This window comes from Stylophora pistillata, chromosome 14, assembly GCF_964205215.1.
Source record: "Stylophora pistillata chromosome 14, jaStyPist1.2, whole genome shotgun sequence".
Classification (NCBI taxonomy): Eukaryota; Metazoa; Cnidaria; class Anthozoa; order Scleractinia; family Pocilloporidae; genus Stylophora; species Stylophora pistillata.
Window position 1 is genome coordinate 12204199 of NC_142532.1, and position 22017 is coordinate 12226215.

The window sequence follows — 22017 nt, forward strand, 5'->3', positions numbered from 1 at the left end:
AAAAGCATCAAACAACGACCTTAGCTTGGCACTTGGCTCCAACCATAGCGGCTTGTGCAAGATACGTTCAAATGGGCTAAAGCTAAGGGTCAAGGATGTGATCCCCAATGAATGGTACTCGTACGCATGAAAATTAGCGGTGGACCTCCCGAGAAAGAGCAATTTTTTTTTTTATCAACAAACTCATCTGTCATCAACTGCTTTGCATGAAGTTACCTCTTGTAACCAAAAATCATATCTTGTAAGAATTAAAAAACGTGAGAGAAAAAATGTAGTACTGCGAGACAGAACTTTGTTTATTATTTTACACAGAAAAACCAACAGTTTGTCTCGACATGATTAATCCGTGCCAATTAAGTGGTTTTTCTCCCAGACATAACAAACGTGGGTTTTTAGACACGCCCCTTCCCCCCCCCTCGTAGTTCATGTCAAACTTGACGAGCTCTGACTTAAACTTACGGTTATGTTAATCCACTTGAATTGCCTCGCTCCCTTTATGTGGCTCTGTTGAAGCTTTGATGGTTGTAACGCCACCAAATGCTAACTGATCGAATAGAAAATCAGTTCGAAGTGGTACCATTGCATTTTTTATGAAATGGTCGAACCACGAAAACAATGATTACTACTGCTCTTGCAAAGAATAGAGATATTTTTATTTCTACAAGGTAATTAAAACTTGACTGAAATATAAAAAGGATTCTGACAAGACCACACCACCTAAACCATCTGACAGTTACATTTAAAAACACGTTTACTTTTACTTTATCGAAGAATGAATATGTTTCTATTCTAGACTAAAAGATCGCACATCTTTTGGGGAAATAAATGGAGAGTTGTTTTCCCTGCGCGCAGCTTCACTCCACGTACAATTCCATCACGGCCGTTGAATAGTTTAGCGACCACTCCTAATGGCCACTTTCCTCGGTTCTTTTCTTCTGAACGAATGAGAACGACGTCACCAGGCTTTAAGGGCCTCGCCTTGCCTTTTCCATTGCAGTTGTGACGCTCTCTGAGCGCCGCCAAGTACTCTCGAGACCAGCGTCTCCACACAGCGTCCTTACAAGACCTCAAATACTTGGCACGCTTTCGTAGGTCAGTTGTCTCCTCTCGCCATGGTTCTTGTTCAGGGAGGCGAATACATCTTTGGAATAGGAAAGAAGATGGGGTGAGTAGAGGGAGCTGGACGTCATCTTCTACATAGGACAGGGGGCGGCGATTTAGTTGAGTTTCCACATCCAGCACGACTTCGCACAGCTCTGACCAGGATAGCATTCCTCCACCAATTACTTTATAGAATGCACGTTTGAAGAGGCCCACTAGTCGCTCAAACTGGCCACCCCACCAGGGTGCTCGACTTAGGTTAAACCTCCAGATAATCTTCTCTGATGCAAGGTAGCCTTGAACTTGCTCATCTTTCTGAATTCCTTTCAGTAGGTTTGCCGCTCCTACGAACGTTTTTCCATTGTCTGAAAAGATCTTTAAAGGTCGTCCACGTCTAGCGATGAAACGCTTCAAGCTTGAAAGAAAGGTAGTAGTTTCCAGATTAGGCAGGACCTCCAAGTACAAGGCTCTCGTTAAACTGCACGTGTAGAGCACCAGATAGCCTTTTCCTTCTACACGAGAGGACTTGCGGTACTTGATCGGCCCAGCAAAATCTACTCCAACAATTTCAAAGGGAGTTGAGCCCTCAGTTCTCTCCAGAGGCAATAAACCGGGGGGTGGAGCTGCGAGCGCAACCGCCTGGAAGCGTTTGCACCCATAACACTCCCTGATGACTTTCTTCGCGAGGCGCCTCAGGCGGGGAATCCAGAACTCTTCTCTCACTTTAGCCATAGTAAGCCCCACTCCCCCGTGAAGAGTGGCTTTGTGGACGTGTTCGACATATTTGTTTGCGAACGTTGTGGCGTCTGGGATGTATATCGGATAGACCCCTTGCAGTCTCCCACGGCACTCAAGCAATCCATCTTTGTTCTTCTGTAAGTTTAGGCACAGGCGATCTTCCTCCATGCTTTCACTTCCCCGGCTCTGTACGCGTAGCAACCAAAAGTGTTTCTGCTTCTCAATTTCGTCTGTTGTCAGGGGTCCCTTTGTTCTTGTCGCTCTTTTCGCTCTAGCGTTGTTTGCGAACCGCATAATCCAAGCGCACACTCGCAAAGTCTTCCAGTAGTTGTGCTTGGCCAGAAGATGGTCTAGATCGTCATCAGCTTTAACGGCCATGGCAAAGAGCTCCTTTGTAGCCTTCATTTCTGCGTTAGATTCAGCGGTGGGCGCGGTCACAAGGTCGGCTGGCCATTTCACAGGATCACTTAGCCACTCTGGTCCCTTCCACCACAGTTGGTTCTCCTCAGTTACCAGTCCACCTCGGCTAGCAAGATCTGCAGGATTATCCTGAGTAGGTACGTGCCTCCAGACAACATCAGAGTGTTCTCTAATTTTTCGTACCCGGTTGGCCACAAACTGCTTATAGTCTCCTCCTCCTAGTATCCAATGTAAGGCCACGCTGCTGTCAAGCCAACAATGCAGCGAAGTCACAGGGAATCCTTGCAGTGCATCTCGTACGTTGGTCAGAAGATTTACAGCCATGTGACCGGAGACCAGTTCGCGGCGAGGTATTGTCAGCCCTTGTTTGGCCAGTCTTGCCTTTGCTGTAACCAGGCCTTGGTTGATTGCGCTTGACTGTCTGACCACAGCGTACACAGAAGCGGCCACGCCCTTTCCGCTCGCGTCTCCAAAAGCATGAAGTTTAATGTCCTCGATAGGTTCTTGGACGCTGGTGAGTGCTCGTGGACAAGTTACGTGTTGCGGCAAGGAACGTTCCCACTTCTGCCACTGCTGTTCTAGGGGGGTGGATAACGGAGCGTCCCATGCACGTTTCTCTTCACAGGCATCGCGGTACAGAAGCTTTCCTTGCAGGGTGATTGGAGCGATAAGACCAAGGGGGTCATAGATCCTCGCCACTTTTCCCAGAATCCCTCTCTTTGTCGGTTGGGCAACTTCCTCTGGAATTGTAACTCCAACTTCGTCCGTCAGTTTGTTCCACTTTAAACCAAGCAGCCCACATTCTCTCGGCTTGATTCCGAGTTGTTGCTTGGCGTAGCTTAAGTCATCCCCAGTTTCAGTTTCTTCAGTGAGCTCTAGTTCAGTCACGTTTGAATGCCACTTGTTTAAGTGGAAGGTGGCCTGGTGGAACATCTCAGTTGCTGCAGCTTTCTTTTGTTTCGCTTCTTGGATAGTACCTCCACCCGAAATGAGATCGTCAACGTACAGTTCTCGCTCGATTTCTGCTACGCGATCAGGGTGTGTAGGTCTGCAAGTGTTCAGATGGTGCTGAATTACACCGCCAAGCAGAAACGGCGAGGGTCCCAAACCAAACAGAGCTCTGGTGAATCGGTACGTGCGAACACGAAAAGGATCCTTGCTTTCCAACCAATGAAACCGCAGCGCATCTCGGTCCTGCTCTCGGACACGCACTTGAAGAAATGCTTTGCGAATATCGCCAGCGATAGCCACTGAATGAAACCGTCCCCTTAGGAGTACCTTCCATAGTTGATTCTGCAGGGGTGGTCCAACTTCCAGACAGTCGTTTAGGGAAGGGGCTGAGTCGTACGCTCTTGCTGAGGCATCGTAGACAATACGCATCTTGGTAGTTTCTGCACTCTCTCTCACTACTGCTTTGTGCGGGATGTAGAATTCTCTTTGAGTTGCTGGCATCTCTGCTTCTTCAATAATTCCTTCATTAAGCTGTTCTTGTATGATAGCGTCATAGTCGTCTAGCCTTCCTGTCTTCTTAAGTCGTTGGACTAGGCTCCCCAGTCGCTTTAAGCTTCCAGACTTGTTAGAGGGCAACGGAGGATGGTCCCCTTTCCAGGGAAGGCCAGTTTCATACCAACCCTCAGGGCTGCGGCTGAGTTGTTCAAGGAATTCTTCATAAACAACGCTCTGATCGCCATTAGGTTTGTCTTCGAGTCCTAGGACGTCCATCCGGTAAAGCTCTTCATAGTCATTCGAGGCCGTCTGCGCTAGAAACATCCTGTCCAGGTCTGTCTCCGTTCCTGGTGACATGATGGTCCATCCAAAAAGAGTGTACTCAGCCACAGGCTCGCCGATAGCTCCGGTGCGTTGGGATTCTCGAGTTTTTATCTTCGCGTAGTCACTCGCGCCCAGAATAACATGGACCGGAAGTAAGCTCTTAGTGTCGATGTCTTCCATTGAAACGCCTTCCAGATGGCGGTATTTGCTGATCATCTCCTTATAGTTAGGATTTTCCACGGACAAAAGTTCAGCGCGGTCTACTCTAGTTACTCGTAATGAAATTGCATTGTTTCCTTTAGTGTCACTCACTTGCGTATTGTAAGTTTCTGTCCGCTTAGTCACTATGCCCACGATAGTTTGTATACGGCGTGTTAGAGTGCGAGCTGGTACGAGGTTTAGACGATCCAAGATGTATCCTGAAGCATAAGACGCAGTCGCACCGGTGTCCAGTAGGGCTCTACAGGTCACGCCATTCAACTTGACAAGTACGATTGGATGGCAGACTTTCTCTCCTTCTTGAGTTGCAGTTAGAGCCACTCCGCCGTTGTTCGCTCTTTGGCGTCCAGTTGCCGACGGTCGGTCGCAAATAGATGAGTGGTGCCTTTGTTTGCAGTGTACGCAAGATGCGCGGCTTCGGCATTGTGAAGCGCTGTGTTGAGGCCCAGTGCAGTTGAAGCACAAGCGTTTGTTTTGTAGAATGCGACGGCGCTCCGCTGGAGATGTCACGTTCTCACACTCCCAAGATCTGTGTGTCACGCGATCGCAGTAGACACACGCGTGTCGTGGGTTGGGTTCGCCCTGTCGCGCGTAGAAACTTCTGTCACGAGGCAAACGTGGGGGACGCGGCGGACGCGGCGGGTGATAAATCGGCGGAGTCGGAGACGTTTCGTTTGCCTTTTCTACCCCCAGAGCTTCCATCGGATGAATGGCTTTCCATTCTTCTAAAGCCTGCATAAGGTCCCCGAAACCCCAATCTTGCCATCCCGGTTTTCCGCTCACGAGGTCTGCCTTTATGTCTGGCAATTTGTCTAGGACGCCACGCACCATAAATAAACACCCAGAAAGTTTACCTAGGGTCTCTAATGATTGAACATTGTAGTTCAAAGTCTGACAAAATTTATGAATTTCATTAGGGATGCATCCGGTCACCACAGGTAAACCATTGATGTTATCAATATACGCTCTCACAATCTCGCTTGTCTTGCCATAATTGGACTTCAAGATATTTTTAGCACGTACATAACCTTCAGGACTAAATGGGAGGCCATCGATTGATTCACAAACATCACTTTCCAGTAATTCTTTGAGGTGAGCAAATTTAGTAACCGGGGGAATATCGGCTGCATCGATTTCCGCTTTGAACTTGTTCCAAAAGGAAAGCCACTTTTCGTAGGTACCGTCATATTTCGTAATTACCAGCTTTGGCATTTTGACATTTCCCTTACTTAGGGGTTTTTCGGCGGACTGATCGGGCAACTGCATTTTTGATTTTTGCTCAAGTTTAAGGTTTTCAAAGTTCAGTTCATCCTCCCTCCTTTTGGCTAGAAGAGCCTCTTCCTCTTCCCGTTTTTTGTTTATTGCTTTTGCCCCAGCTTCTTCGAGATGACGATTTAAATCTTCTACTTCTTTATCTACATCATCAATCGTTTGCTCGATAATTTTTCCCCATTCATCAACTTCGTCAATGCCTTTTCCCGCTTCAAGCTTACCTTTCTCGATGTCTAGCTTCAAGTCTTCTATAGATGCCACAATCTTTCCCAGAGTTTCTTTATGTCGAGTGATCTTCTCGATATTTCCCTTCTCCACGACAGATTTCGTCCTTCCTCGTGCAAGCTTTAGAAGCTGAAGTTCTGCCTCCAGTTTAGCTTCCATTGACTAACAGGTTGTCCAAATCACTGCGTGTCCCGTCGGAGGTGCCACAAATGTGGGGAATTAGTAAGGATAGCCCACACCGTCACGTCTTCACTAGATTTTTTATTCTTCTCCTCTTCTATTCTCGCTAGGTTTTACAGCTGTCACAACTCCTCGACTCAACTGATATGAAAGATTACTTCGACTGAAAGCTAAATAAATCACAGACAATTGTTCCTTATCTTTGCGGGACACCTTAGTTAAAAGAACGCTGATTGGCTAGATACGAATCTTCCAGACATAAGAATAACAAAATTTCCAGACAAACATTTCACAATCGCTATTTGATATCTATGCTATTATTCTGTTTCCGACAATTGAGTGCCTTGAATTTGAACGACAGTTTTGAAGTTCAAATAAGACTCACTTACGACTGCGTCATCAATATTGCCAAGCTTGTTTTTATTTTTTTTTTTAAATAATCCAGCGCAAGCAATGATGATATATCACAAATGATATCATGTAAATGACGGCTAATATTACAAAATAGAGTTCTAATGTTCCAGCTGAAAGGTTAGTCTTTCTGATGTTAGACTGGCTCTGGTAGAAGCAACAGATTTAGAGATTGTTTATGAACCCTTGTGTGCAATCCCCTTCGGGTCTATGCAGGACTTCTTGCCTCCAGCCTTTGGAAAATTTTTGCATCTCATTTTTTTGGGCCAACGAACGCGATTCAAGCGTATAAAGGGAGCGCAGCCTCTCCTCGCTTGTTTGCAAGTTGACCGACATGGAGGAAGTGGGTTTGTGACTTTCGGTCGACATTCAGGAGCATACATGGAGCAAAGAAAGCGCTTCAGATCTGGCGAACACTTAGACCCAAATAGCGGCCTGAACTGTTGCAAATCAACGGCATCTTGCTCTTTGATGTTTGGCAGTGAGGTACAGTTGTAGCCAATACCTTGGCAGAAAGGTATTTTGATCTTTTCACATTTCTTTGTTGCGGTCAAAGTTTTCGTTGGAAGATCAGCGACCTGAGGAAGAGGTGATGCTGTAGTTGAAACTGCCATGCGTCCTATGCACACCTTGTTGCCAAATTTCGGAAACATTTCGCATTTCATTTGCTTTGGCCACAAAAACCCGTACCGACGCATGAGAGGCTCACAACCTTCCTTTGCCCGTATACAAAGCGAACGACATGGTGGAATTTCTTTGTTAAAATTCGGCTGACATATAGGAGCATACATGGAGCACAGAAAGACCCTTAAATCTGGTGAACACTTGACTTTAACCAGCGGCCAGAATTGACGAACTTCATCTGCCGCTTCTTTCTGTGTTCTGTGGTTAAACATGTTTGGCATGTAAGTGAAGTTGTAGCCGATGCTCTGACACATAGGTATCTCAGTCATCCTCTCACATTTTCTAACAGGGGATGTTTTCGTGGGAAGAACAGCCACTGGATGAGTTCCATTCGCCCCAATTCTGTTTCCTGCAATGCATGGCTTTTTTCCACCGAGTTCAGGAAACTTTTTGCATTTTATACGTTTAGGCCATGAAGAGCCGTACTGACGCAAAAAACGTGCACAACCTTTTCTCACCCGTTCACAAAGCGACCGACATGGTGGAGCTTCTCTTTTGACATTTGGCTGGCAGGCAGGAGCATACATAGCACAGAGGAAGACTTTCAGATCTGTCGAACATTTTATCTCAACCAGCGGCCAGAATTGATGAACTTCAAGCTCTGCCTCTTCCTGTGCGAGGTTGAATATGTTTGGCACGTAAGTGAAGTTGTAGCCAAGGCCTTGGCACATAGGTATTTTGAGCTTTTCACATTTTCCTATCTTGCCAGAAACGCTGGAGAACGTACACAAAACCAGCAAGACTGTGAGAACGAAGCAATGAATGTCAGCCATCGCAATGTGAGAGCGTTGCCGATGACTGACCCAATTCATTTATGTACGTAATTCTTGTCAAAATCGTGATAAAATGTTTATCGTAGCTTAAGCTTTCATTTATGACCTCGTCTGGACTATTCAACTCTTGCGATTAGCTAAACGAGATTTACTGTAACTAGTGGATTTGATTACTGAGCCTTGTGGCTTTACGCAAAACTTTATTGGCTACCTTCTGTTTCAATTAATTTTGCGTTACAGTGAGATAGACCCCCACTAAACGTCTTTTAAATACCTTTTTGCCGAGAAAAATGAAATTCAAGTTGAAACCATAATTAGGTGTGCGCTTGTTACCTTATGAACAACAAGCCACAGTCGCCAATTCAACGTTTTATAGATTAACCTTTTTCATGTCAAGGTCGGTCGAGCGCCATTCATCATTTTAGCTTTTGATGAACCTCCGGCAAAGTTTTTCCTGCCTTTTCCCCAAGTTCAAAAACGTTTTCAGGATCAAGACAGCAAAATTAGCTCCAGACTCTTTAGGTGTTCCATGCAGTGATCATTAATGGTTTTTATCGCTCTATTGCCGGCCTGTGTTCTTCGTGTGAGTTGATCTCGATTCTTCACTTAAAATTTCTCGAAAGTTTCTAGGATTACGCAAAAAAAATTTCGACAGGCATGAGCTTAACGTTTTTAACACACCCGTATCATCTAAAGAATCTGAAATATTACCTCCGAGTCAATTACATTTCAATGGAGGAAAAAGCGAAGGAAATGAGATAATAACATCAGGGGCAGAATATTACCTGCTACCGGTCATTTCGTGTATGCCCTTATCTAACGGGATTATGTTCTTTGGTATTAAAAAATGTTTTCATTTGTTCATCAAGACTGGGTAATAAAATGACTGAGACTAATCTGTGCTTTCTATTGGAGTATTCCTTATTTTGTGCTCGACAGTTACGTAAACAAATAGGGACGGAAACAAATAGGGTTTACGCAAAGCTGCAGGGTTTTATTTTTCAAAACAAAAATTGAAGTGGGTACAGAATGTAAACACTTTTACTAGGGGTAAGTTTACTTCAGGATAGAGCGAAAATTGCGTGAACTGAAAGGATTACAGGAGGAGTGTGACCGCCGCCTGCAAAAGAGGCTCGTAGCGTCAAAAGTCTACCACCTCTACTTTTATCCCTGCCCTTGTCAGACTATGTTATAAAACTACTTTCAAGGACTTTACCTATCTTGCCGCTCCTTTCGTGTAAGTAAAATATGTGAACCCACCTAGATTAGCTAGCTACCTGTGGGCATGTCCAATTTGTTAAAATAGTCATTAGAAATTAGAACAAATAAAGGTTGTTGTTGTTGTTGAACAAAATAAGTAGGATAATTAATTTGAAGTGAAGGATTTGTTCCACTCAAGGAGAGACTTAAAAGACATTAATTTACTTAATTAAACAACACTTTCAAGCACTCTTAATCCGTCATGGTGGTCTTGTCTCATATTAACACTTTCTAGGCTTAATGGAATTAACGCAAAGCAACGGAAGATACCGCTACCTCTGATCTTATAATTTATAAGCAATATAAGCGGATAAAAATGTTGTAGTGCTCGAAATTTTCGAAGGAGATTACCTGTAACTGAAATGGGAGTCATTGGAACTTTAGACGTGTTGCTGTTCTAGGAAATATTTGCAGATGATTTACTGTAATTGGTGTCACAGATTTAAGAAATAAGAATTTGGCATGAACACCGCCTTTAATAGCCACCGCATCGGAAACGAAAAAAATTTTCAAACGCCGTAGCGTTTATCAAAGTAAACACGGCAATTACAATCATCAGAGGCATTACGTATGACGCATGATCCTCGCAGTAGAGAGCGCTATTTATGCAATATATGAATATATGAACTTCATATATACATTGTATCTGATTTATCATCACGGGTTTTTTACGAATCAACTTAACGGCCTGTTCCCAGTTGGCTTGTTAGCTCAATTGGTAAAGCGCTGCACTAGTATCGCAGAGGTCAATGGTTCGAATCCCGTACAGGCCTGATTTTTTTCAGGTCTGATTTTCGGTATTGCATAAATAGCGCTCGCCACTGCGAGGATCATGCATCATACGTATCTAATACCGCAGTTCAAAATATATGAACTTCATATATACATTGTATCAGAGGCATTACCGTTAGATTCAATTAATTCCAATTAACGATTAAAACATAAACTAAAGTTGTAAACATATGTTCTTTCTGCTGGTTGTTCATTCACGTATCGTTCGCTACCATTGTAGTTTAAATTCAGAGGTTTTTGTAATACATTTTTGAGAGTGTAACAGATAAATTGGATTCCACCGAAACCGCATTAAATCGTTTTGACGCCTGCGGGGTCTATCAAACCCTTTGTGTTTCCGATGGCGCCCTCAATTCAAGGGTGATTTGCGATTTTTTTCAAAAATCATATTTGCACGGGTGATCAAAGGCCTGAGGTTAAAATTCCAGGTTTGATCAGGCTCAATCACAAATCGTCATACCGAGGGTACGTACATTTTTTAAGTGAAGGCTGAAGATTGAAAAGAATGAGAAAAAACTGTGTGAACAGGATAACATTTTTTACGCTCTTCTTAAGTACTCCACGTCTCTCTCATGCATATCAAATCGATCGAAAGGTCTGTGGTTTGATTTCGCGACTTCGGCCGTATGGTTAACGATCTTCTGCGCATGACTAGCAACCTCAGTGAGCACGCTGCAGAACTCCATCAGGGGTGGGGTGAGGAAACTGTTGAAATCAGAGGAGAGAGTGAGACCCGAAGATCCCTTTCGACCTCGAAATCAAACCTGTGTAGTTCTCGTTTTTTATCGGCTAGGTTCCGCCACTTACCACCGAAGGCATTAATCAACTGGCGGACATAAGCAGAAGTGTCAAGCATTCAGTAAAACATTTTGGAGGGCTTGATTTCACCCACCATTTCGTTTAGAAAATGAGGGTTTTTCGTTTTTAGATGTTTCCTCTTCTCACTATTTTTAAGTCGTTGCTAAGGTTGTCCATTGTGTATCTCATTCAAAATCTCCATTGTCAATAGGCAGTATAAGGTGTTTATAGCCAAATTTTGTCTGCAAGGTCTTAACCTGCAGTTCACCTAAGGGGATCATTTTGTTATTTGCCATCATACACAGGTTTAGATATGAACAATTTGATTCATTTACGTTTCATGTTCTTAACACTGAAATAGAATGCATGAACATAAGCCAGGAACACAAGATACTTCTGCCTTACCGCTGGCTGCTTGTGATCAATGAATCCACTGGGAACTGACACCTCATCATGAGGGTGAGGAACACAAGTTACTTCTGCCTAACTACTGGCTGCTTATCATCAACAGGCCCCTTGGGAACTGAAGAGCTGAGGAACACAAGTTACTTCTGCCTAACTACTGGCTGCTTATCATCAAAAGGCCCCTTGGGAACTAAAGAGCTGAGGAACACAAGTTACTTCTGCCTAACTACTGGCTGCTTATCATCAACAGGCCCCTTGGGAACTGAAGAGCTGGGGAACACAAGTTACTTCTGCCTAACTACTGGCTGCTTATCATCAACAGGCCCCTTGGGAACTGAAGAGCTGAGGAACACAAGTTACTTCTGCCTAACTACTGGCTGCTTGTCATCAACAGGTCCCTTGGAAACTGAAGAGCTGAGGAACACAAGTTACTTCTGCCTAACTACTGGCTGCTTATCATCAACAGGCCCCTTGGGAACTGAAGAGCTGAGGAACACAAGTTACTTCTGCCTAACTACTGGCTGCTTGTCATCAACAGGTCCCTTGGAAACTGAAGAGCTGAGGAACAAGTTACTTATGCCTAACTACTGGCTACTTATCATCAACAGGCCCCTTGGGAACTGAAGAGCTGAGGAACCCAAGTTACTTCTGCCTAACTACTGGCTGCTTATCATCAACAGGCCCCTTGGGAACTGAAGAGCTGAGGAACACAAGTTACTTCTGCCTAACTACTGGCTGCTTATCATCAACAGGCCCCTTGGGAACTGAAGAGCTGAGGAACACAAGTTACTTCTGCCTAACTACTGGCTGCTTATCATCAACAGGCCCCTTGGGAACTGAAGAGCTGAGGAACACAAGTTACTTCTGCCTAACTACTGGCTGCTTGTCATCAACAGGTCCCTTGGGAACTGAAGAGCTGAGGAACAAGTTACTTATGCCTAACTACTGGCTACTTATCATCAACAGGCCCCTTGGGAACTGAAGAGCTGAGGAACACAAGTTACTTCTGCCTAACTACTGGCTGCTTATCATCAACAGGCCCCTTGGGAACTGAAGAGCTGAGGAACACAAGTTACTTCTGCCTAACTACTGGCTGCTTATCATCAACAGGCCCCTTGGGAACTGAAGAGCTGAGGCCCCTTGGGAACTGAAGAGCTGAGGAACACAAGTTACTTCTGCCTAACTACTGGCTGCTTGTCATCAACAGGTCCCTTGGGAACTGAAGAGCTGAGGAACAAGTTACTTATGCCTAACTACTCGCTACTTATCATCAACAGGCCCCTTGGGAACTGAAGAGCTGAGGAACACAAGTTACTTCTGCCTAACTACTGGCTGCTTATCATCAACAGGCTCCTTGGGAACTGAAGAGCTAAGGAACACAAGTTCCTTCTGCCTAACTACTGGCTGCTTATCATCAACAGGCCCCTTGGGAACTGAAACTTCATAGGATAAATCAACTCAACAACATGGTAAGACAACTTCCAAGGGTTAGTTTGTCATTTCCTGTACAATTTTTTTTTCATTTCATTTCATGACTGGGGTCATTATATTCCACTACTTTTTTTCTGATTAAAATTACTCATCTCGTTCATAAAGTTATAAAGTTTTATACAACAACATAGTATCTAGCCTTGTTTCATACTTCAAAATGACATTTTGTTTCGCTGTTTCTTTCTAGCAATTCTCTTTCTCATGCTCACCTCATCAAGTAATTTTCTTATCAAATTCTAGCTTAGTGAGTAATCAAGAAGATAAAAGCCCTCAAACACACTGAGTAGCTAGATCTTGGTTGGAGAAGGGATTTGATACAACCTCAGTTGGCAGGTGAAGGTGTGAACAATGATCCTTCATACACATGTACACCAGTGTGATCTGTTGTTGAAATTTTAATGACATTTTCTACCTGTCTCTGTTCAACTAGACAAATACAAATATCTAGTGACAAAAATCCACTTTGTAGTATCATTTCTATTTAAAAGAGACATCCTATGCTTAAACCATCTGAAGAAATTGTTCATTCTTCCTTTCCACCTTCCTTACTAAAGTATGCTGAGTTTTTTACACTTGAACCAGGCTACCTGCACTTTTCACTTTGACCAGCTCCCATTTGAGATCTCATGTCGCTGATAAAATGCTTGAACAGTAATAAGTTAGAGATAAAACTGCCAAAAAAGCCTGAAGTATGCTGTTGGCATGCTTTGAAATCCAGTTGTATATTATTTCCTTAATTTAGAACTCTAAAAATAGAAAAGGAGAAAAGCAAATTTAGAGGTCATAAAAAAAAAAAAAAAAAAAATAGATAGAATCATATCGATTGTGATAACAACACAGGCTGGGGCCACTTCAGCCAGAAGTCACTCGTTTTCTCTCAAGGACACCAAAATGCATATAAACAGTTTGCACATCTATGCCAACTGACTCCACTTCAACTCTGTGACTGAAAGCAATAATTGCTTGCAATCTCTCATAAAATCATATTCCATTGGAACATACAGGTATACATGCAAAGGAAATACTCTATCCGCTTAAAAAAATATTATTAAAACAGTTTAAGAAATATAGCCATAAAAGGTTAAAGATAACTTACAACCTGGCCACTGGTGCTTTTTATCACAGAGTGGGACATAGATGACACCCATCAGATTCTTCTTCATAATCTGGCCATTCTCAAGTTTATCATGCTGCTCGAGAACCTGATTCCGACCTTCTGCTCCCACAGGACAAATAAGACGGCCGCCTGGTTTAAGTTGTTCTAGAAGCTTGGGGTAAAAAAAAATGTATGTACAAGTTTTTGCAGTAACATTCATTCTGAAGATAACTAAATTTGTTTTCTACACATCTTTCCCAAACTTAACCTCCAGGGTTTACAGTGAACACAAAGGCTAGTGTCCATGTATTCTGACTAGCCAATTCTATGTAGAAAATTTACATGAATGCCTCTGATTGCTGCTGTAATTTTTATTTGTAAGAATGCACAGGCAATTACAAAATACAAATGACAAGTAGTCAATTGTGAGATTTTGCCCTAATAAATGTAGGAATGCAATCAGACAAAGCATTCAATTCCTCCCTGAAAATCACTGTACCAGCAGCCATGGCTAAATACAAGCTACCTTCAAGCAACCAGAGTCCTTTTAAGACTAACCTTGTTAGCGGTGTATTTTAAAAATATCTTTTCCAAAGGCAAGTGTGAATTGGTAACTTTTATATTAAAAACAGTTCATAACAACACTATGGTACAACACAAGCAGTTAGGTTAAGTGTTGACTCTTTCACTCCCAGATCTGATGAGTAATTCTCCTAACTGTCTGCCATATGACTTTTAAGATGTTACTTTGGAAAATTTGGTATTGGATCAAATGAAAACTGCTTGTTGATATTTTTCTTTATTCTCATTACTTGTCTGCTTGATATTGTATTGATATTGTAAGGAGAAATTCTGTCTTGGTCACTCATGGGAGTTTAAAAGGTTAAGTAGGCTGAATGTGGTTCACAAATCACATATCCACATTTTCATATGAAGAGTTCATGTCAAACTGTATTAAAGTGTTAAGTCTACTCACAGCTGAAGGTAAATCTGCTGCAGCTGCCCCTACATGGATTGCATCATAGGGTTGCCCAGGTTCATAACCTTTGCGCCCATCGCCAGCTATAGTAAATGTAACAAATGGAATTTTCAATTGAAAATAACATGTAGCTGCCTGTAACTAGTGATTTTGACAAACACATTCTCTACACTTATGCAGGAAAATGAAACACTTACAGACAATTTTGACTCTGCCCTTTTCAAGAAGTTCCGGGTTCCCTCTTTTGATATTAGCCAAAGAGTCTTTCACAAGCTGATCGATATGATCAATTCCATAAACCTTTCCAGTTTCTCCAACCTGAAGCGTCAAAGGATCAAGGGCCACTAGTTTCTCAGAAGAATTACTGCTTTGATACTCTTGGTAAAATAAAGTTGATTTAATCATTAAAGGATAACAAAGAATGAGGTTTGACAAAGGGCTAATGCCGACATGTCAGCTTTAGCACCTCTTTACCATGTGGCAATTTACATTATTTCATATTAAATCAACTCTGTCGTAAGACCAAATTATCTTGTTATATCTTTTGCCAATGTACTACCACAGTCACAGCTGTAGAGTGTTGATATAATAATGATGTTGATACTGAATTTTTAGCAATTAGATGAACATGTACATGTCATTATTAAAAACTGGAACATTGGATAATGCAATTCAAGACTTTTTATTGGCTTAGCCATTATGGTATATCAGCCAATATACCATAATCTACAAATATGGTAAGCGTACGCGTCAGCTTAAAATCAAAAGGGAGCTAAAAAATCCAGTTTCTTCTTACAAAATAATAATTTCTTGGGGGCATTTTTAATAAAACAATTATTCCACTCACGCTTGTTGGATATGAGATGATTATAGCCAACTCAGCCCTATGCGCCTCATTGGCTATCTATCATCTCATATCCAATGCGCGCTCGTGGAAAAATTGTTCATTTCTAGTCAGTATTCACCATATAAGCCATGGCAGCTGTGAGATAGCCACTCCCCGAACCAACATCTAAAGCACAAGCACCCTCTGTAAGATGACCCTCAAGTTGCTGTAGCGCATACACATGCTGCAACAAAATTACTAATTTATTAAGTAGAAATATTGGTTATGAAATCTAGCTGCAGATTTTTGTCAGTTTTTTTTTAACAACACTGGACACCTAAGAACTGGCAATCTGATTTGATAATCAAGACCATCTATCGAAGAAATTTCCAATCACTGTTCCCGTACATTTCTATTATTTCACTCTATTTCCCTTCATCACTTTTATAGAATTCAAAGGAAGTCAAGTTTGAAAGAAGGCCATGACAGTTGCTGATCATTTTGGAATATTTTGTTAACATTGTAGACAAAACTGGGCTTCATGATATTATGCTTACTGATATATTAAACTGTAAGCATGTTTGAGCAAGAAAAAAAACCCTCAGTTAATGGAACACGACAGTTAATAGTTCAATTAACCAGCCCTACATTAGTGTTTAAGTTCAGCTGGCTGATAGGTGATCTCAAATTTAGTTGGAGTTTTGAAATTAAGCACCGTTTGAGTGTTAAAGTCTGGTATGCTTTGTTGATAAAGACCCACAAGGTTACAGGGTTGTAGCTAAGAAATTACACTACTGGCTGAAATTTCAAGTGATGTGGCATAAGGTGGTGAAGGATTGTAATTCTTGCTTACCGGCCAAAAATCCAGCTGGGGATTGCCAAATTTTCCTCCAGCAAACTTTCCCAGCAACCACTGGGCTTACCGACAACCCTGAGGCTACATCACCTGACCAAGATCTGATTGTCAATTCTCCCCTTTAACTGCTTCACATTTCCTAATAAATTAGTCATGTGAATTTGGTATTAGATCAAGATAACACCATCCACCAGATAGGTTTGAATATTCTCATTACATCATTGCTGAAAAATGTATGAGATATAAGAGGGAGAAGTTCCAAGTTAATCACTTCTAGGAATTCAAAGGTTAAAAGGTGGATGGGTTACCATAATCTGAATTGTTGTTGTGTTCTGCTATGCATGCAGAGTGTGCTGCAGGTTCTGGTAAAACTATTTTATTCACAGGCTATTTACCATGTGTGGTGCACTGATTGTTGCTTGATAACCTAAAAAAGGTGAGAAAAAAAGATTTATTCAGTCAACATTAAAGTTTTTATTTCCTGATGATCGAGGAATTTGCCAGGATCCAGCCCCTATTAGGTGCGTGTGTGCTTGTTTCTCTATTTTGAGGTAGTTACTTTGGACCTCTCGCAGTTTCCTATACACTATAGTTCTCTTTCTCTCTAGGTGTATCAAATGAATGCATTTCTGCAAACTTCCTAAAAAATCTACCAAACTGCTCACGTCAAACACGAACATAAACAAATGGTTTCCCCCAGGTTTCATTTTAATTTCTATTCTATGTTTGCGTGCTTACAGATGCATTGAATTCACAAACACATTTCTTTCCAGTCGATAAACATGGTATATAAATCATACAAACCTATCGGTTGTGGAGAATCCTCAAATGCTCGATTTCGACAGTAATGTTTTCTATCAACTCGTCGGAGAGCCTCTTCGACTCTTTTGCTTTTCAACACTTCATGGACTAAAATCAAGGCAAGAAAAACAGTTAAATACGACACCATGCAAGACATATCATTTTCTTCCGTACTTTTCAGCTGATCGAGGAGGTCACTATTGCTTTCCCCGTGCGATCTCCACGCCATGTTTCTCAAAATTTGATGTTTACTTCTTGAAACACCCATCCGCCATGACAGTTGAACAGCGCTGCGCACAAATAATTGGTTTGGACTGCTGACATGCGTGACGCCGTTAAGTCGGTCAACAACATGGTCGATGAAGTGAACAGCGCGGAGATTTAGGTGGTTGAAATAATTCATATACACAGCATCTAAAGAAAATATTTAAATAGAATTATCGGCATTCCGCTAAGAGCTCTTTAATGCGTCTTGCTTCTATTACCATTTGAAAGTAAAATACAAGTTTTTTCGCTATCTTCTTCCCAGACCTTCTATTTTTGCTGAGGTTAGAATGAGTCTGCCCGCACATTGGAGAAGATGTTTTGCTTTAAGAGCTAGAGGAAACATCCATTCCATGGTCTGTGGGAAAGGTAAGGCTTAATTTACAAAAGGGGTCAGCAAAATGAAAAAAACAGTTTCTCGGCTTGAGCTGGTGACGTGACACAGTGACACCAATGATTTGCAGAGCTGGACGAAATACTGGGCGGGTTTTGAAATTATTTTTGACATTTTACGTTGGAAACTTGTGGTCATTGGTCTATACTGGGAAATGGCTGTTACGCGACTCAGTGACCTAGCATAAGTTTAGTACCTATCAATGTTAAGCCCAAGGGGGAAGGGGGGACCCCAGGAATTTTACCTTTAAGGTCAATGTTTGGTGACCTTCCTTGGGCCTGAAAATTAGGTGAAGTTTCCTCACCTCAGAGAAGCAATATCCCTGAAAGCAAAAGAATAGTTGAGATTAATTCATGAATGAGAGATAAAAATTGTTAGGTTTTGAGACTTTTCCTGTGTCTTTCAAGATTGCTGCATAGAGTGCATGTGAAGCTGTGATTTAGCCCCACAGCCTCTTGCAAGAAATCAAACATCCATATCCTGGGGCCCAGTTAGGAAAGGAAATGGTTTTAGGGGCCAAATTCCTCGCATATGACTGTGGTTCTCCCATCCTTCAGCTTTATATCAATAGGGGCACTGGGTGAAACTTGAGTCAGTTCAGGACCCAACATGTTGAAGAATATTTTCAGCTTTTGCCATGTAGTTGATCCTAGCTCTGCACAGGACATGTGTCATACATATATGAACTTTGCCCAGCGGACTTCCCAGATAACTCTTTTGTAGCTCAGTAGTAAGGGCATCCAACTTGGGTGACTATCTGGTGGTCACTAGAATCTTTTGTGGTGCCGTCAGATGGTCTTTGCCTAATGTTCTCGACAACTGACATCAACACCTTAATCAAGTATATAAATTGCATACATTATATTTCATTATAGCCATCATTTTTACAATATCACAATCTCCATTGAGAAAAGTCAATTGCTTTAATTGGCAGTCCCTATACTTTTCAAGCACCATCAGTCACTTCCAATATATTTGCAGGAAAAAAAAACTGTGCACAGAGCCTTTATATGTACTCTGAAGTGAGGATGCTGTAACAGAGGCTGCCTAAATAAGTGCAGTCTTTCATCAGTGTAGAAATTGAGTTTCTTACAAAAAAATTAATACTCTTGAATTTTTTTAGTTTTTGAATGATTTGTTTAAATTTTATGGGAGAGACTATGATTCAATGAGTTTTTTTCAGAAAAAGGTTGCCTCTTTCTATAAGCCAACTTTGCTCTCGACTGACAAATGATTTAAAACTTTTTGACAGGGTAAACTTAAGCAAATCAAAGAAGTAAAATAACAACAACAAAGACATTATTGAAGCTCTACCTATGTTTTTACATCAAGAAGTGAAAACCTACAGATAATATCAAATTAAAAGCTACAGTAGAATCCCCATTTCTTTTAAAAGCCCTCAGTTTTCTTGAAACTTACAAAGTAAACTAGTGAACAAAGAATACTAAAGCCAAAAAAAAAAAAAAAAAACCAATAAATGTCTTTCCACATTCTCTCTGCAGACCTTTTCTTTCAGCCAAGGATACTCGGAACTTTCTATCCTATTGTCAACGTGGTTTTTTTCCTTTACAACAATTTGTTCTGAAATCCCTACCTCGTACCTCCTTTGCATTAGAACCATGGCTGTCGTACATTTATTTGTGTTTGTAGCACATTTTTTGGTCCACTCTGTAGAAGGTATACAATTTAGTTAAGAAGGACGAAAAAGCTTTTGTTAAAGCTAAATCGTATTAGTGGTTTGTTTTTCAGCAGGTTTGATCACATTGCGATGTTTTGGAGACATGTCTGATCAATCATACTGGAACAACTTTTATTCCAGTTGTCAAGGTAACAAACACTTTGATTGGTTTGTGCGTTTTGAAGATGCCATTGAATATATTGAGCCGTACCTCCCCCCTGTCAGTAACAGTTTTGTCACAAGAATTTTGGAGATTGGTTGCGGAACCTCAGAGTTCAGTTTGAAGCTCTTTGAACACTTCAATCGTAACTGTCGCATTGATTGCATCGACTTTTCACTCGAAGCGATAAAATTTTTGAGAAAAAACATCCAAGAACGTGGGTTAGTTGCAAAGGAGATTGTCGAGACAGAGAGAAAACTGGAATCTAGTCTTGATTTGACTGGCCTGGCGTGTCATCAAGCTGATGCAAAGAACATGCCTTTTGCAGATGAAACATTTTCTCTTGCTCTTGATAAGGGTACTTCCGATGCAGTTCTAAAAGGACCAAAAGGAGATGTCGCATTTGCAGACGTGTTACATGAGTGTTTGCGTATCTTGAAACCTCGTGGAAAGCTGATTCAGTTCTCTGATGAACCACCGGAGTTGCGTTTGGGCGCTTTGGAAAAAGTAAAAAATGACTTTGTTCAGACGTACTCTACAGGGCTTAATTCTTCGAAGCTACGTTTGTCCTGGCGTGAACTTAGCACACAGTCAATTTTTCAGCATTATTTGTATGTCGTCCACAAAGAGGGTGTAGGCGAGCATCGATAAATTTCAAGTTTTAGAGCAGTGTTGGATTGAGTGTCGACAGTAATCCATTATTGCTTTGGCTTAGCACTTTGATTGTTACAGAAAACTCGCACCACCATCTCCAGTCAGATTCAAAACTAAATTAAACCAACTGTGATTGGTCACTTGTCTTTTCCCGCCTTTCATGCAGTTAGCCTGTTTTACTTTTATCGTCCTTTACGAACGGTGATGTTGAACTTTGCTCCCATTGGCTCAAGGGTTTTGGTAACTTTGGTTTTGATTTTTCGAAACTCAACTGAAAACTGCGCTAATCGTTATTCCATTCATTGAGTCCCCAATTGGCACAGAGGTACTAGATACATGGAAAACGAATTGAAATTTCTATTTTGTTTTACCTCTATTACGATCGGAGGCCTCCGGCTGAAGGCATGAAGTGTTTCGTCCAGGTCAAATCATCAGTGTCACAAACAGTGTGTCACGTTACCAGGTCGAGCCAAGAAATTTTTTCGTTGTGTTTACCTTTTAATAAATTAAGCCTCACCTTTCCCAAAGCCCTTCGAATGAATGTTTTCTCCACCTCTTAACTGAAAAAAAAAAAACATCTTTAATGTGCGCCTGTTTGATTACCATGTAACAGTCCGACTGGAAAGCATGAGGAAACATTACTTTGTACAGATCAAGCATTACGCCCACGCTGTAGGTCGGCCGCAAAGGTTCCGTTCGAACCCTGAGTTCTTGTCTCATGAATAAAGAGTGCACTTTATTCGACGTGACGATTGGATCAACCCATATTTAGGAGGTCTTGTTAGCAACTTGTACAACGATCAGTATGACCACGTGAACAGTGCACAGATTGCACGTGCTTCCTGTGTGCATAGGTAAACATCCTTCAGGTTCAAACGAAATTGTAACCAAATTGTTTGCTTGACTTTTACAGGCTAAATGAAGAACTTTTTATGTTTTAAAAATATTATGAAGTGTAGTGTAGAGCCTCTACCAATCCCTCCAGACATCTACTTTGAAGTAGTTAACCTTAGTTATAACCAATGCTTTCCTCACCAACTGGCAACATGTGAGACCGTGTTCGCTGGAGAGTTTTCGTTTTGAATTTCGTGGACAATTAGTGTTTTGCGAACAAGGATTCAGGGCATGTTCCCTTGAACTTGGTGAAAAGGAAGAATTTTGATTTCGGCTAAGGGGATATAGATCTCAATCCTGATAATGTTCATATGGTAAATTTTTACCTTGAGTATATCGTGATCAACAAGTCGAAAGTTTCAAGGTTCATCTCGGCAACCAAAAGTGAATTTTCTTATGGGAATATTACCCGCTCCATTACTGAGATCTCGATCCCTCAAGGTTATAACGAAGCTAACAATGTTGAATAAAGAATGGGGTCTTGAGATTTCTCAGACGCTGCCTGTGTGGTTGATCTTGGCCCTTACAATTGAGCAAAGCCTCTACACAGAGCCAAACCTTTAACATTCTGGCAAATACTAGTTCAAGCTAGCCATGTTCTCCCTGTTCTTTTTGAGACCTGATGACTGTCCGTATCAATCGGTTAAAAAAAGATTTTCAGATGGCTTTGTTTAGTTAAAATCCATTTTAGAAAAAAAAAAAATACGAGGAGTTTTGAAAAATTTCAGTGGCCAAACTAATATTGATCTTTGAGTTTTACAAGAGAAAAAATTAAGAAAGTAAATGTGAAGAGGATAAGATTAAAGGCCAAAAATTTGGAAATGTGGCTCACACGATTTAAAGGAAAAAAACAAGTTTGCTAAACCTTTCGCACAG

The 22017-nt window shown here is 41.5% G+C and overlaps 4 protein-coding genes and 1 non-coding gene across 9 annotated transcripts; 2 read left to right on the top strand and 3 right to left on the bottom strand.

Moving 5' to 3' along the window:
- Positions 1–631: 631 nt before the first annotated feature.
- On the bottom strand, positions 632–6183 carry LOC148716586 (uncharacterized). Its single transcript, XM_088745830.1, has one exon. It carries the CDS (start codon positions 5902–5904, stop codon positions 790–792), a length of 5115 nt encoding a protein of 1704 aa, XP_088601956.1. The 5' UTR covers positions 5905–6183; the 3' UTR covers positions 632–789.
- Positions 6184–6328: 145 nt separating this feature from the next.
- LOC111319226 (uncharacterized) lies at positions 6329–8612 on the bottom strand. Its single transcript, XM_022922041.2, has one exon. The coding sequence runs from the start codon at positions 7830–7832 to the stop codon at positions 6513–6515; it is 1320 nt and encodes a 439-aa protein (XP_022777776.2). The 5' UTR covers positions 7833–8612; the 3' UTR covers positions 6329–6512.
- Positions 8613–10515: 1903 nt separating this feature from the next.
- On the bottom strand, positions 10516–17421 carry LOC111328171 (protein-L-isoaspartate(D-aspartate) O-methyltransferase). 3 transcript variants are annotated; one of them, XM_088745831.1, is made up of 8 exons: positions 17272–17421; positions 17101–17205; positions 16692–16723; positions 15580–15684; positions 14812–14932; positions 14612–14697; positions 13639–13807; positions 10516–10550 (listed from the first exon to the last, which is right to left on the bottom strand). In XM_088745831.1, the coding sequence occupies exons 1-8, from the start codon at positions 17363–17365 to the stop codon at positions 10531–10533; spliced, it is 732 nt and encodes a 243-aa protein (XP_088601957.1). In that variant the 5' UTR covers positions 17366–17421; the 3' UTR covers positions 10516–10530. The 3 variants fall into 3 exon arrangements, with proteins under 3 accessions (XP_088601957.1, XP_022788282.1, XP_022788283.1); XM_022932547.2 differs by lacking the exon at positions 10516–10550 and adding an exon at positions 12917–13285; XM_022932548.2 differs by lacking the exon at positions 10516–10550 and adding an exon at positions 12917–13285 and having other exon boundaries at positions 13636–13807.
- Positions 12359–13079, top strand: LOC111328176 (uncharacterized). The gene is made up of 2 exons (XR_015995581.1): positions 12359–12517; positions 12780–13079. It is a non-coding gene; the product is annotated as an uncharacterized LOC111328176 (transcript).
- A 2-nt stretch (positions 17422–17423) lies between the features above and the next one.
- Positions 17424–21638, top strand: LOC111328172 (citrate synthase-lysine N-methyltransferase CSKMT, mitochondrial). 3 transcript variants are annotated; one of them, XM_022932549.2, is made up of 3 exons: positions 17424–17482; positions 17627–17730; positions 19505–21638. In XM_022932549.2, the coding sequence occupies exons 2-3, from the start codon at positions 17652–17654 to the stop codon at positions 20242–20244; spliced, it is 819 nt and encodes a 272-aa protein (XP_022788284.2). In that variant the 5' UTR covers positions 17424–17482; positions 17627–17651; the 3' UTR covers positions 20245–21638. The 3 variants fall into 3 exon arrangements, with proteins under 3 accessions (XP_022788284.2, XP_022788285.2, XP_088601958.1); XM_022932550.2 differs by having other exon boundaries at positions 19508–21638; XM_088745832.1 differs by having other exon boundaries at positions 17435–17730; positions 19505–19582; positions 19922–21638.
- The last annotated feature ends 379 nt before the right edge of the window (positions 21639–22017 follow it).